The 14,318-nt window shown below is 44.2% G+C and overlaps 1 protein-coding gene across 1 annotated transcript in view; it reads right to left on the bottom strand.

Annotated features, from left to right (window-relative positions):
- Positions 1-10,515, bottom strand: part of LOC121877608 — a 32,996-nt gene extending 22,481 nt beyond the window's left edge. The window contains exons 1-2 of the mRNA XM_042383411.1: positions 10,440-10,515; positions 3,554-3,912 (exon numbers count right to left, since the gene is read on the bottom strand). Of these exons, the coding sequence (XP_042239345.1) occupies positions 3,554-3,627 (74 nt within the window). The 5' untranslated portion in view covers positions 3,628-3,912; positions 10,440-10,515. The remainder of the gene's footprint in view (positions 1-3,553; positions 3,913-10,439) is intronic.
- Between the last annotated feature and the right edge of the window lie 3,803 nt (positions 10,516-14,318).

The following is a 14,318-nucleotide window of genomic DNA, read 5'->3' as shown; positions in this document are numbered from 1 at the left end:
ATCTTCCCGCGACTGTGAGCGCCCCATCACCCTCTCTGTTTACGTGACGTCACCAGCGCTTTGCATGGCAACCAGGAGGTAATGATTACTAACACACTCTAATTCCCTAGATTTTCAACCTTTGTGACTTTACAAATGCACTCGCTAAACCACTCTCTTGACTGCGGCATAAACAGAGCAACGTTGATTTTTGTTTAAATTCTAAGTAAGACGGCTATTAACTACTGCCTTTCAATAACCAATTTTATACCTAATTGACAAAGTGTAATTAGATACATCAGTCGACCGTAATTAATATCCATAGCAGTCTACTTTACAAATAATTTCAAACGAAAAATCAAAAACAAAATATATAAGAAAAACGAAGACAATACCACCAACTCTACAAGTAGGTCAATCACAAGATTAATTAATTAAGATAATCACAAAAGCTAAACTAACTGTGTGGGTTATTTAAAGTAAGGCACGGAAACAGATCTTATATTCTCTGACCATAAGAACGTAAATTCCACCCCAAACGCCAAAGAAAGTTAGCGTGTTTGAGGCCACGATTTTTAGCAATATTTCCAGCGATCTTCGGAGATGTATTTCCTTGTTCCCGGATTACAACTTTTCCTCGGGGTTTTTTTAATATCAGTTAATCTGGCTAAAATTCTGAGGCCTGATTCTGAAATGGTTCCCGCGATGATTATTTTTTCGTAATTTTAGTTAGTTAAGAGAATAAGCTTACCACGTTGATTTAAGTTTAACCACAAAAATAAACAAATAACACGAAAATATTTAAGCTTAACCACAAAAACAAATAACATGGAAACATTTAAGCTTAACCTTACCTAATACTGCCATAACTAACCTAACCATTCCTAATCTAACCTTACTTAACCTAACACAATCTAACTATCCGTAACCCAAACTAACTTCACGTAACGTAACTTGAATTAACCTAACCTAACCTAACTTAGCCTTAACAAACTAACTTTCCTCTCCCCTATCCATCGTCAAGCAGGCAAGTCCATTTAATGAGTTCCTCGTCATACACACACACACTTCCCCTCCATCGTCAACACTCCCTATACAGCACAGACGCCACTTATTATTTTTTTATTCATGTCATTAACCTGTCATGTAGTGAATGTGTGTGTGTGTGTGTGTAAAAGCGTACCGTAAGTACATGGCGAGTGGGGAATGTGTGTGCTATCGGTTATCGGGAATTATATACTGTATAGTGTGTGTGTGTGTGTGTGTGTGTGTGTGTGTGTGTGTGTGTGTGTGTGTGTGTGTGTGTATCACTTGATCTTTGCTGCCCGCCAGATCCAAGAAAAGTGCAGAGAACAGCGTCGTGACGTGTATATGGCTTTCATCGACCTAACCAAGGCCTTCGACTGGGTCAACAGGGAAGCCCTCTGGCGGACCCTCAGCTGTTTTGGCTGCCCACCAAAATTCATCGCCATTGTGAGGCAACTCTACTATGGCATGAACGGCAGTATCCTGCACAATGGCACCCAGTCTGAGTTCTTCCCCATCCTAACGGGGGTAAAACAAGGAGGTGTACTGGGACCAACTCTCTTTTCCAGTTTCTTGGTTGCCTTCCTTACTCGTGCCAGTGCCAGTTTAGCCGGCGGGGTGGACATCCAGTACCGGATGAAGGGTCTTTTCAACATAATACGACTCCAGGCACGAACAAAGGTGTCCGCAGCTTCCATTACTGAACTTCAGTATGCAGACGACCTCGCCCTTGTCGCTCACACTGAACGCCTTCGCAGATGCGTATGCACACTTTGGCCTTGAGGTGAATGTACGTAAGACTCAGATTCTCTTTCAGACTGCCCCTGGTTCAGTCACACCTCCACCATCCATCCAGCTTAACGGTACTACCCTCTCTAATGTTACCCACTTTCGGTATCTCGGCTCCCACCTGTCCATCACTGCGGATATCGATGAAGAGATTCAACAGCGAATCAGATGTGCATCTCAAGCCTTTGGTAGACTCCGTACCCGTGTCTTCAGCTATAGGGAGCTGAAATTATCAACAAAGTTACACGTATATCGAGCAGTGCTCCTCCCCAGCCTGTTATATGCCAGCGAGACTTGGGTCACATACAGGAAGCACCTCAAGTCACTTAAAAACTTTCACCAACGTAGTCTACGTTTCATCCTCTCATTTCGCTGGGAAGACAAAAGAACAAATGCCAGTGTTCTCGCTGACACCAACTGTAGGAGCATCGAGGCTGCCATTATTCATGAACAACTACGTTGGACTGGCCATGTTACCTGCATGGACGACAGTAGACTGCCAAAGCAGCTACTTTACTGTCACTTAGCAAATGGGAAACGTAATGCTAGCGGGCAACTGAAAAGGTATAAGGATTGTCTTAAGACAAACCTGAAAAGTGCCAAATCGACCCCATCCCCTGGGAGACGATTACTCCACACCGCAACGCTTGGAGGAGCAACACACAAAAAGGTGTCAATACTTTCGAATTAGCTCGACTGCAAACCGAGGCAGACAAGCGTCAACGCCGGGAAGACGCTGCTGCCGCCCTTCCCACAAGTGCAACATCTGTGAACGACCCTGCCGGTCCCGTATCGGTCTCTTTAGTCACCCCAGAACTCACCAACCTAGGTGACATCCCTAATAACTCATATCATTTTATAACAGCTGGGCTCATACTCAATTCCGAGTGAGAGCAAAGTAGTAGTACTGTAGTAGAGAGAGAGAGAGAGAGAGAGAGAGTGTGTGTGTGTGTGTGTGTGTGTGTGTGTGTGTGTGTGTGTGTTTCCTCAATCTTTTTCCTTTATTATTGTTCACGATGTCCCTACAGAAGATCCTAAGGCTGGAGAGACGCATGTATGATAAATTATCTTGTAAATTTGATTCTTTTTGGATAAAATTAACCTTAAGAGACCATATTATATCTAACCTCCACCCCCCCCCCCCATGGGCCACAGACGGGTGTGACTTCCCTCTGTGTTTTTATATCAGTTGTTACACAGACATATTCATCAAGTCTCAACGGTATGGGAGAATGTGTTGAGGTGTCTACTGGTCAACACCTATCAAGATCTATGTATATCTGGGAGTGCGTGCTTGTGTGGAGTGCTTGTGTGGAGTGTGTGTATGGAGTGCATGTGTAAAGTGCTTGAGTGGAGTGTGTTTATTGAATGCATGTGTAAAGTGCGTGTGTGGAGTGTGTTTATTGAATGCATGTGTAAAGTGCGTGTGTGGAGTGTGTTTATTGAGTGCATGTGTAAAGTGCGTGTGTGGAGTGTGTGTATGGAGTGCATGTGTAAAGTGCGTGTGTGGAGTGCTTGTGTGGAGTGCGTGTGTACAATGCCGTGATAATGCACCTACGGGTATCTCCTTGCAGGCTAAGTGGTGGCGCCTACAACACGAGAATACACTGAAGATGTTATCATAAACACGCGTTGTCTCTTCCCCAGGACAACATACCATAACAAACTTGACCTTCGTTTCTCTACTAACATTTGGTAAATATATATTAAATAAAATCCTAATTCTGTACAACATAAAGCAGTATTTGATTACACTTACCCAAATCTCCATTCTATAATACGTTCTCCTCCTCGGATCTTGACGTCATACATGGGAACGAATCGCTGCGGCATACCTACGTCACGTGATCATGATGTCATACATGAGGACCAATGATTGTGACATATATCCGTCACGTGTCATGATGTCCAATTTCAGGGACAATGAATGGTATAACTAGGGCACTTATGGACCAGTTGTTGCATAATTTTAACGCCACACATGATGACCAATCGCTGCACATTATATGATGATGACGTCATCTGAGGTCAGGAGACATGTGGAGGTTTACTTTTCATTTTCTTGGCGTCTGAGTTATGACGTCACATTTTTGCACGGTAGATTAGGTAACGCACAATCTGGAATAAACGGTAAGGAAATAAAATTACAATAATCTATAAAAAATAACAAATTACAAAAAGTTTAGCAAAAGGGAGTATTGTTATAACCGTGTGTGTGTGTGTGTGTGTGTGTGTGTGTGTGTGTGTGTGTGTGTGTGTGTGTGTGTGTGTGTTGATGCTGTAAACACAATCAGACACAATAACATCAAAACTCCTGATGACAATAGAGAAAATACATTGGTAAACCATTGTGTCTTCATATACCGGATCACAACAAATTACTTAACATGAAAAAAAAATAAAAATACAATATAATAATAAAAAATAATAATATTTTTTCAAGTTATAAAAGTTTGATATGATTTCCTTTGTGGCTGTGAAGTTCTGTTCCCTCCATACCATATCATACTGAACTTCCACAACATTACTGTAAACTTCCACAACATTACTGTATCCTTAGCTTCCCATAATATATATACATGCTGTCTCCTAGGCAACACAGGGCAAGCTTGAATAACAGCCATCAAAAAACACGCATTCTTATACACGCACCTAACACGCCCTCCCCTCTCTCCCCCCTCCAGCATCCTTCACTACCTCCACCCCCCCCCACCCATTCCTTCCCTGTTAATAAGAACATATTTACCGTCATAAACTTTTCCAATCTTACTCAAAAAAAAAACGTCAAATAAACACCAAAGTCATTTAATACGATTTTTATGACACGTACAATCACTACAAACAATAGAATTCGTTTAACTACCATCAACTACAGGGTGAGGTGGGTAGTGTGTGTGTCTAGGTCAGAGCTACAGCAAGGTTTCAGGCACAACGTATCAGTCATCACCATTTCTTGCTCTCTTGCCGCATTATTCATACACAAGTTAACGTGTTACTTATCAATAAAGCGCCCCGTGTCCTCCCCACATCTACGACTGATCACAGGTGGGCAAGTTACGGTAATAAACTAGTGATATAGTACCATACTCATATACACGTTAGCTGCACCAAGTACCTAATAAATAGTTCAAAACATTTACCTTTTGACTATCTTATTTCACACACTCCAGACGGCCCGTTAGAGACACCATATAACGCATACTGAATACACAGGTCGTCAGCGTGGTCAACATTGCACCTTCACCCCCCCCCCCCAACGGTACAGTTTGGTACCTATTTATAGCTGGGTGAACTGAGGGTACCGAGATCGAACCAGTGACCCTTTGGATAGGAGGCAAGCACTGTATCCAATAGGCCGCCGTACCTTTGGAGTCCAACGGTGGTGCTACGGTACTTACGATATTGGTCCTGGCTCAGTATTTACCGTTCCCTCGGATCTTTGTACCGTCGCATTGATTATAATTTCTCAGTAAAATACAACAATTTTCTTAACTAATCAGTAACAATAATAATGTGTTTAGTTAATTGGTAAAAATAATTTATATTTAATCTGTGGTGTTTTTTTTTTTAGTCTCCGGTCACGTTACAATTTCCTTATTGTAATTTCTGTTATAAATAATATACCGTGAACACAAAATGGCGCTGTAATTATCGGTCCCAATACTACCCCTTCACCTACCACACCCTGTCCTACCACCACCCTCCCCCTACCACCACCAACCTCCCCTACCACCACCCCTCCCCTACCACCACCTTCCCTCTACCACCACCAACCTCCCCTACCACCACCAACCTCCACCACCCCCCACCACCACTCCCCACCCACCACCAACCCTCCCTACCACCACCCCCTACCACCACCCCCTACCACCACCCCCCACCACCACCCACCCCCTACCCACCACCCCTCCCACCACCAACCCCTCCCCTACCACCACCCTCCCCTACCACACCCCCCTCACCACCACCACTCCCCTACCACCACCAACCTCCCCTACCACCACCCCTCCCCTACCACCACCCCTGCCTACCACCACCCCCTCCCCTCACCACCACCCCCTCCCCTACCACCCACCCCTCCCCACCACACCCTCCCCTACCACCAACCCCTCCCCACCACCTCACCCCCTCCCTCCTACCACCTCACCCCAACCCTCCCTACCACCCCACCCCTCCCCTACCACCCACCCCCTCCCCTACCACCACCCTCCCCTACCACCACCCTCCCCTACCACCACCCCCTCTACCACCACCAACCTCCCCTACCACCAACCCTCCCTACCACCAACCCTCCCCCTACCACCCCAACCTCCCCTACCACCCACCCTCCCCACCACCACCCCTCCCCTACCACCACCCTCCCCTACCACCACCTCAACCTCCTCCTACCAACCTCCCCTCACCACCACCCTCCCCTACCACCACCCTCCCCTACCACCATCCCTCCCCCTACCACAAGTAACACCACCAGTAAAAGGTTGGCGTGTTGTAACTCGGTTTAACACATACACCAGTGAATTCGATCAGAGGCAATAGTCGTAACCTAGATATTGGTGAAAAGGGTCGATAGTTGTCGTGACAGCAAACATGTTTTTGAGGGTAATGTTAGGTTAGTTTGGTAGGGTTAGGTTAGGTTAGGTTTGCTAGGGTTGGGTTAGATGTGTTGTTAGTTGTTCCAGATAGTTGTTGTTATTGTTCCTTCAATTTGTTGTTCCAATTGCATTAGAGTATTTCTTGTAGGTTCTCATTGTAGATAGTTAGGTTAAGTTAGTTTAGATTAGGTTAAGTTAGGTTAGGTTATATTAGCGTAAAGGTGTAATAAGCTTGGGGTGGTTAATCTTCATGTGATCCGAAATTCATTTGAGTGTCTCAGGTAGGCATAGTGACGTCATAAACACAAAACAATATAAACAAAGGGTCTGACGCCTCATGAGTTTTGTTTATAAGTACATGAAGTGATCAATATTTATTTCTTTCTGTTCTCCTTTGTTAGTGGACACACTAAGACAGGGGCCCACTCACAGGGGCCCACTAAGACAGGGCCCACTAAGACAGGGGCCCACTAAGACAGGGGCCCACTAAGACAGGGCCCACTCAAGACTGGGGCACACTCAAGACAGGGGCCCACTAAGACAGGGGCCCACTAAGACAGGGCCCACTAAGACAAGGGCCCATTAAGACAGGGCCCACTAATATAGGACCCCCACTAGACAGGGCCCTCTTAGGGTGAACCTCTAGAACCTTTGGGGCACTCTCGAAGACTTTAGGGTCCTCTAAGACAGGGTCCACTAAGACAGGGCCCACTAAGACAGGGGCCCACTAAGACAGAGACCCACTAAGACAGACCCACTAAGACAGCGCGACCACTAAGACAAGGGCCCACTAAGACAAGGGCCCACTAAGACAGAGACCCACTAAGACAGCGACCCACTAAGACTGGGGCCCACTAAGACAAGGGCCCACTAAGACAGAGACCCACTAAGAACAGCGACCCATCAAGACTGGGGCCCACTAATACAAGGGCCCACTACAGAGACCCACTAAGACAGCGACCCACTAAGACAGCGACCCACTAAGACAGCGACCCACTAAGACAGCGACCCACTAAGACAGCGACCCACTAAGACAGCGGCCCACTAAGACAGCGACCCACTAAGACAACAGCAAAGGCCCACTAAGACAAGGCCCACTAAGACAGAGATCCACTAAGACAGCGACCCACTAAGACCCTACTAAGACAAGGGCCCACTAAGACAAGAGACCCACTAAGACAGCGACCCACTAAGACTGGGGCCCACTAAGACAAGGGCCCACTAAGACAGAGACCCACTAAGACAGCGACCCACTAAGACAGCGACCCACTAAGACAGCGACCCACTAAGACAGCGACCCACTAAGACAGCGACCCACTAAGACAAAGGACCCACTAAGACTGGGGCCCACTAAGACAAGGGCCCACTAAGAGAGACCCACTAAGACAGCGACCCACTAAGACAGGGGCCCACTAAGACAAGGGCCCACTAAGACAGAGACCCACTAAGACAGCGACCCACTAAGACTGGGGCCCACTAAGACAAGGGCCCACTAAGACAGAGACCCACTAAGACAGCGACCCACTAAGACAGCGACCCACTACAGAAAGGACCCACTAAGACAGCGACCCACTAAGACTGGGGCCCACCAAGACAAGGGCCCACTAAGACAGAGACCCACTAAGACAGCGACCCACTAAGACAGGGGCCCACTAAGACAGAGACCCACTAAGACAGGCCCACTAAGACAGCGGCCCACTAGACAGAGGCCCACTAAGACAGCGACCCACTAAGACCTGGGGCCTACCTGACCTCCCAACGAGAAGGCCGGGACATAACCCCAATAAATTCACAGTAAATAACTCGCGCCGCCCACTAATTACCTCTCCCCTCAATGATACCCAGCGAGGAACACCTGCAGTTTATGGTTGCTCCTTAATTAATAGTAAGTCAGGTGAAGTGTTAAAAACAGAACCGGTTTCGATCGTGTGTGTGTGTGTGTGTGTGTGTGTGTGTGTGTGTGTGTGTGTGTGTGTGTGTGTGTGCTTTCATTATTATTATTATCTTGTCCTCTCTCTCACACACACACACACACACACACACACACACAACACCAAGAACGAACTAACCTCCCCCCCCCTAATCTTCCTCTGATGACCCGGAAGTAGGATACAGGTGACAGAGGGAGGAAGGGGAGGTAGAGAGAGGAGAGGTAGAGACAGGAGGTAGAGAGAGGAGAGGTAGAGAGAGGAGAGTAGAGAGAGGAGAGAGAGAGAGAGAGAGAGGGGGAGAGAGAAAGAGAGGAAGAGTAATCATCCCCATATACTTCCTCCTACTATTATTTTGAACGTAAATTACAAGGCAAAAATCGATTCTAAACACGGTAGAGTCTCAGCGCTATTTGGAGGCCATTCACAGCGCCAACTTTTCTTATAGAGTTAATTAAAGATCTTCTCAGCTCTCAGGTGTGTGTTTGTGTGTGTGTGTGTGTGTGTGTTTACCGAGGTACTAGTACTATATATCTACTCGTACTATATCTACCCGCACAGTATGTCTGGGAGTGGAAGATCGTGTTTACATATCCGACATGAATCCAAGAACGCTGAGCAGGGATTCATACGTCACTCTTCTCGGATTTCTGTCTCATTTTCACGGAGTAACTTTGTTTATACACTTAGCTCCCACGGGTTAACTTCATGATGTGAATAGATTCCAGTATCACTTTCACATACTTTTAACATCATTTTACGGGCGGTTTGATGTTACTTTCATAGATTTTGATGCTACTTTCACTATTTTTGTTACTTTTCTCTAAATTTCTGTTACTTATTCCTAATTCCTACGTCACATGTTTTTTGTCACCTTTTTTTTACAATATCTTACTCGGTCACTGTAACTTAAGTCCTTCACTGTAACTCAAGTCCTTCACTGTAACTCAAATCCTTCACTGTAACTTAAATCCTTTACTGTAACTCAAGTCTATCACTGTAACTTAAATCCTTCACTGTAACTCAAATCCTTCACTGTAATTCAGGTTCATCACTGTAACTCAAGTCCATCACTGTAACTCAAGTCCATCACTGTAACTCAAGTCCATCACTGTAACTCAAATCATTTACTGTAACTTAAGTCCATCACTGTAACTCAGGTCTATCACTGTAACTCAAGTCCATCACTGTAACTCAAATCATTTACTGTAACTTAAGTCCATCACTGTAACTCAGGTCTATCACTGTAACTCAAGTCCATCACTGTAACATAAACCTATTTCAGTAACCCACACGAACACGGTATTAAAATTCACCTTAAAATCACACGAATGTTACACTAAAATCCGACTTGACTGCACAAAAACGATGGCCAATAATCCATCTTGATACGCCACAAAGAATGATCTCCCCTTGAAATCAGATCATAATTCACCCACACAGAGACGAGGGGAAGCATGAAACTCATTTGTCATTGGTCCAAGTTGCCAGCCACATTGACGTCTCTGAATGCGTTCACGTAAAAACTTTTTTTTATTGTTATATATCCAGGTAAGACTATAATTGGGGGTTGAGACGGAGGGTAAACTATTATATGACCTGGTTTTCTGAGAGAGTATTAACAAATTGAACACTGACATAATCCTACTGGACAAAACTCCTATTGGTCAAAAATCTTATTGGACAAAAATCCTATTGGACAAAAATCCTATTGGTCAAAAATCTTATTGGACAAAAATCCTATTGGACAAAAATCCTAGTAGATATAAATCCTATTAGAAAAAAGTAGCACAATTCTAATACAATGTCGTTAGGTTAGGTTAAGTTAGGTTAGATTAGTGCAAGTATATATTGGGTTAGACTAGGGAAAATAATTCGTTAACAGATCAAGTTAGGGTTACTTTGAGTTAGGTTAACTTAAGTTAGGTTACTGTGCATTAGGTTCAGTTAAATTAGGTTAGATTGGGTTCAGGTAGTTACTTTGGGTTAGGTTAATTATGTTAGGTTACTTTGGATTAGGTTAAGTTGGGTTCGATTACTTTGGGTCAGATTAGGTTAACTTAAGTTAGGTAAGATGGTATATCACACCTAAAACCTAACCTAACCTAACCTAACAAGTACTTACCTACACTGGGCGAGAGGGTTGTGGTGGCAGCGAGAGGTAGAGTGAGTGTGGCTAGTGAGAGGTCCGCGTGGTAAGTGAGGGAGTGAGAGAGAGAGGGAGGGAGGGTGAGAGGGTGAGAGGGAGAGAGGGAGGGGTTGCCGTGGGCCACTCTCACCACTTACATACAGACTGACGCAGTTACACGCTTCGACCTATATAGTTCTGTCTTGTTCAACCACAATTAACAGTTACCACTTACATTTTCCCCTCACTTAATGTTTATACACTTACCACTTACAGTCCCCCACCTACAGTCTATACACTTACCACTTACATTCCCCCACCTACAGTCTATACACTTACCACTTACATTCCCCCACCGACAGTCTATACACTTACCACTTACATTCCCCCACCTACAGTCTATACACTTACCACTTACAATCTCCCACCTACAGTCTATACACTCACCACTTACATTCTCCCACCTACAGTCTATACACGTACCACTTACATTCTCCCAGTCTATACACGTACCACTTACATTCTCCCAGTCTATACACTTACCACTTACATTCTCCCACCTACAGTCTATACACTTACCACTTACATTCTCCCAGTCTATACACTTACTTACAGTCTATACACCCCACCACTTACATTCACCTACAGTCCTATACACTTACCATACATTCTCCCAGTCTATACACATACATTCTCCCAGTCTATACACTTACCACTTACATTCTTTAGTCTACACTTACCGCCCATTCTCACAGTCTATACACTTACCACTTACATTCTCCCACCTACAGTCTATACGTACACCCATTCTCCCAGTCTATACACTTACCACTTACATTCTCCCAGTCTATACACTTACCACTTACATTCTCCCACCTACAGTCTATACACGTACCACTTACATTCTCCCAGTCTATACACTTACCACTTACATTCTCCCAGTCTATACACTTACCACTTACATTCTCCCAGTCTATACACGTACCACTTACATTCTCCCAGTCTATACACTTACCACTTACATTCTCCCAGTCTATACACTTACCACTTACATTCTCCCAGTCTATACACTTACCACTTACATTCTCCCACCATATACTGTGCTGGGCTGATCAATAATTAAGAGGACGGGGTCATAAAAATCGGGTGCTCATTAATGTTGCAGGAATAACCTTACAAGAATGGAACACGTGTTAGACTGAGTTAGAACACGTGTTAGACTGAGTTAGAACACGTGTTAGACTGAGTTAGAACACGTGTTAGTCTGAGTTAAAACACGTTTTAGCCTCAGTTAGACATTGTGTGTGTGTGTGTGTGTGTGTGTGTGTGTGTGTGTGTGTGTGTGTGTGTTCATACTACCTTTCAATCTTGGTAAAACGTTCGGATCACTTGAAAATTAGACACCCCAATAAATAAATAAATAAAGAAATAAAAGGCTAGAGTTCACTGACTATGGATGATTCGTACATCAATACAACACTCCTGCCTAACATAACGCTAAATTAACATAATTTAACCTAACCTAAATATAATCTAATATTAACATACTTAACAAATAACCTAACCTAATTTATAGCCTATCCTAATGCTAACTTAATATAAACTAACCTAACCTAACACTCTTCAATGGATGGTTCTTCATTATGTTAGAAGACGGGGTCAAGAGGCCTCATTGAGTGACTAGGAAAGAAATGTATATAGAGTATAATAAATAAATACAATTAAGAGACCCAACAAAACAGTATATAGGGCAAGAGTCTAGACACGCCCCTCCAACAGCAAGACTTCTCAAGGCCACTACTCAATATTCTGGTGCCCGGCCACAACATACACCAAGGCCACTACTCAATATTCTGGTGCCCGGCCATAACATCCACCAAGGCCACTACTCAATATTCTGGTGCCCGGCCATAACATCCTACTCAATATTCTGGTGCCCGGCATAACATCCACTAAGGCCACTACTCAATATTCTGGTGCCCGGCCAACATCCACCAAGGCCATACTAATATTCTGGTGCCCGTATAACATCACACCACACAATATTCTGGTGCCCGGCCACAACACACCAAGGCCACTACTCAATATATTCTGGTGCCCGGCCATAACATCCACCAAGGCCACTACTCAATATTCTGGTGCCCGGCCATAACATACACCAAGGCCACTACACAATATTCTGGTGACCGGCCACAACACCCACCAAGGCCACTACAATAATCCTCATCAGGTCATAGTCTTATAAAACCAAACTGTAATGCTGCCTATTAGAAAAGAACGAGATTACCTGAAGATTAACCCTCAGCTTATTTTACCTTAACATTAAGTACCCTGATTTTAACCTAACCTCACCTGACCTGACCTTAACATCAACCACCCTCACGCTAACCTACCCTTCACCCCACCAGGAAGTATTATTGGGTGTTTAATCATCGGGTGAAATAAACTTGGGGGATTAATCTTCAGGTAAACCCAAAAGAACAACATAGCTGTCAGGTCAATATATCCCACATAAACAGATTACGTATATCAACAGAACAAAGTTGAGTTATTCATCATTCACGTTATACCTGTAAGTATAACCCAGCTGGAGCCACGCCACTACCCCGCCACGTTTTTCGCTTCCTTCAATACTTTCATTCTAACTTCTTATCGAACCTGCGTGCATGTTCCCACCTAAAAATGTCCAGTACCAAGTATATTCTTCCACTTACAGGAACATACATCCACGTATATTCTTCTACCTACAGGAACGTATGTTCTCCCACCTACAGGAACGTATGTTCTCCCACCTACAGGAACGTATGTTCTCCCACCTACAGGAACGTATGTTCTCCCACCTACAGGAACGTACTGTATGTTCTCCCACCTACAGGAACTTACAACCACGAATATTCTTCCACCTACAATGATAAATTCCTTTAATACTGTAATTGAATATTTAAAAGGGGATTCAGCACATTTTTGGTGGTGGCGGTGATGATGATGACAGCGGCTAGCTTATTGTGTACCTCTTACTCATCCTGTAAGCGGTTGCGCAAAACGATTACAGAGTAGAGGTCACAAAGGTTGTGTATAACAGACCCCAGTGGCATTGAATGTTACAGATTATTTCAATATTGTTTGTTTGGTTCTGAACATAAAGGTTGACTTATTCACGCCTGCGTGAGTGCAGCGGTGTGAGGCCATGTGCCTGACCACATTTGCGTGACGGATATTCAAGCACAGTGTGTGTTTAGTTCTTACATAAGAACCAGCTTATTGACTAAGTGCAAAAAAGTGATACAATCTTAATACAGTATGTCAGCTGTTTTGTCATCAGAGATAAAGTGTTGTCCCTAAAAGCTTCTATCCTCACAGTTTAGGACGTAGTGTAGTGTTGGAGTGTGTGGCCATATGTCTGGCCACACACTTTACATTTAATTCTGTTCACATCTACCTGAGGCATACTGCCAGAGGATCTAATAATATCCTAACCTTAGTCTAGCGGTTACAACAACTTGTGGTGGTGGTGGTAGAGTAGATGACTTAAACACTTACATTAATGCAAATGGAGAAAGTCGTGACTCGGTAAACATGACATGGCACAGCGGTTTGTACAGTAGTTGCGTGTGGTGGTGGTGGTGGTGTCCTGACAAACTTATCCGAGAGTGATTTTCGATATTTGGTTACTTGTCACTCTGTCACTAGTTTGGTTGTACGATACCTGACGTTACATGGCCATGGTGATGTTACGAGGTCTGTTTTATGGACATGGTGATGTTATGAGGTCTGTTATATGGACATGGTGATGTTACGGTGTTAAAGGTGTAGGTGTTGTGTTGAGTGAGTGTTGGTAAGGTAAGTGTGCCATTACATGAAGTGTTAGGTTAGGTT

This window comes from Homarus americanus, unplaced genomic scaffold (genome assembly GCF_018991925.1).
Source record: "Homarus americanus isolate GMGI-L3 unplaced genomic scaffold, GMGI_Hamer_2.0 scaffold54332, whole genome shotgun sequence".
NCBI classification, from domain to species: Eukaryota; Metazoa; Arthropoda; class Malacostraca; order Decapoda; family Nephropidae; genus Homarus; species Homarus americanus.
Note: the sequence above shows the minus strand (reverse complement) of the source record. Positions and strands in the feature narration are given on the sequence as shown.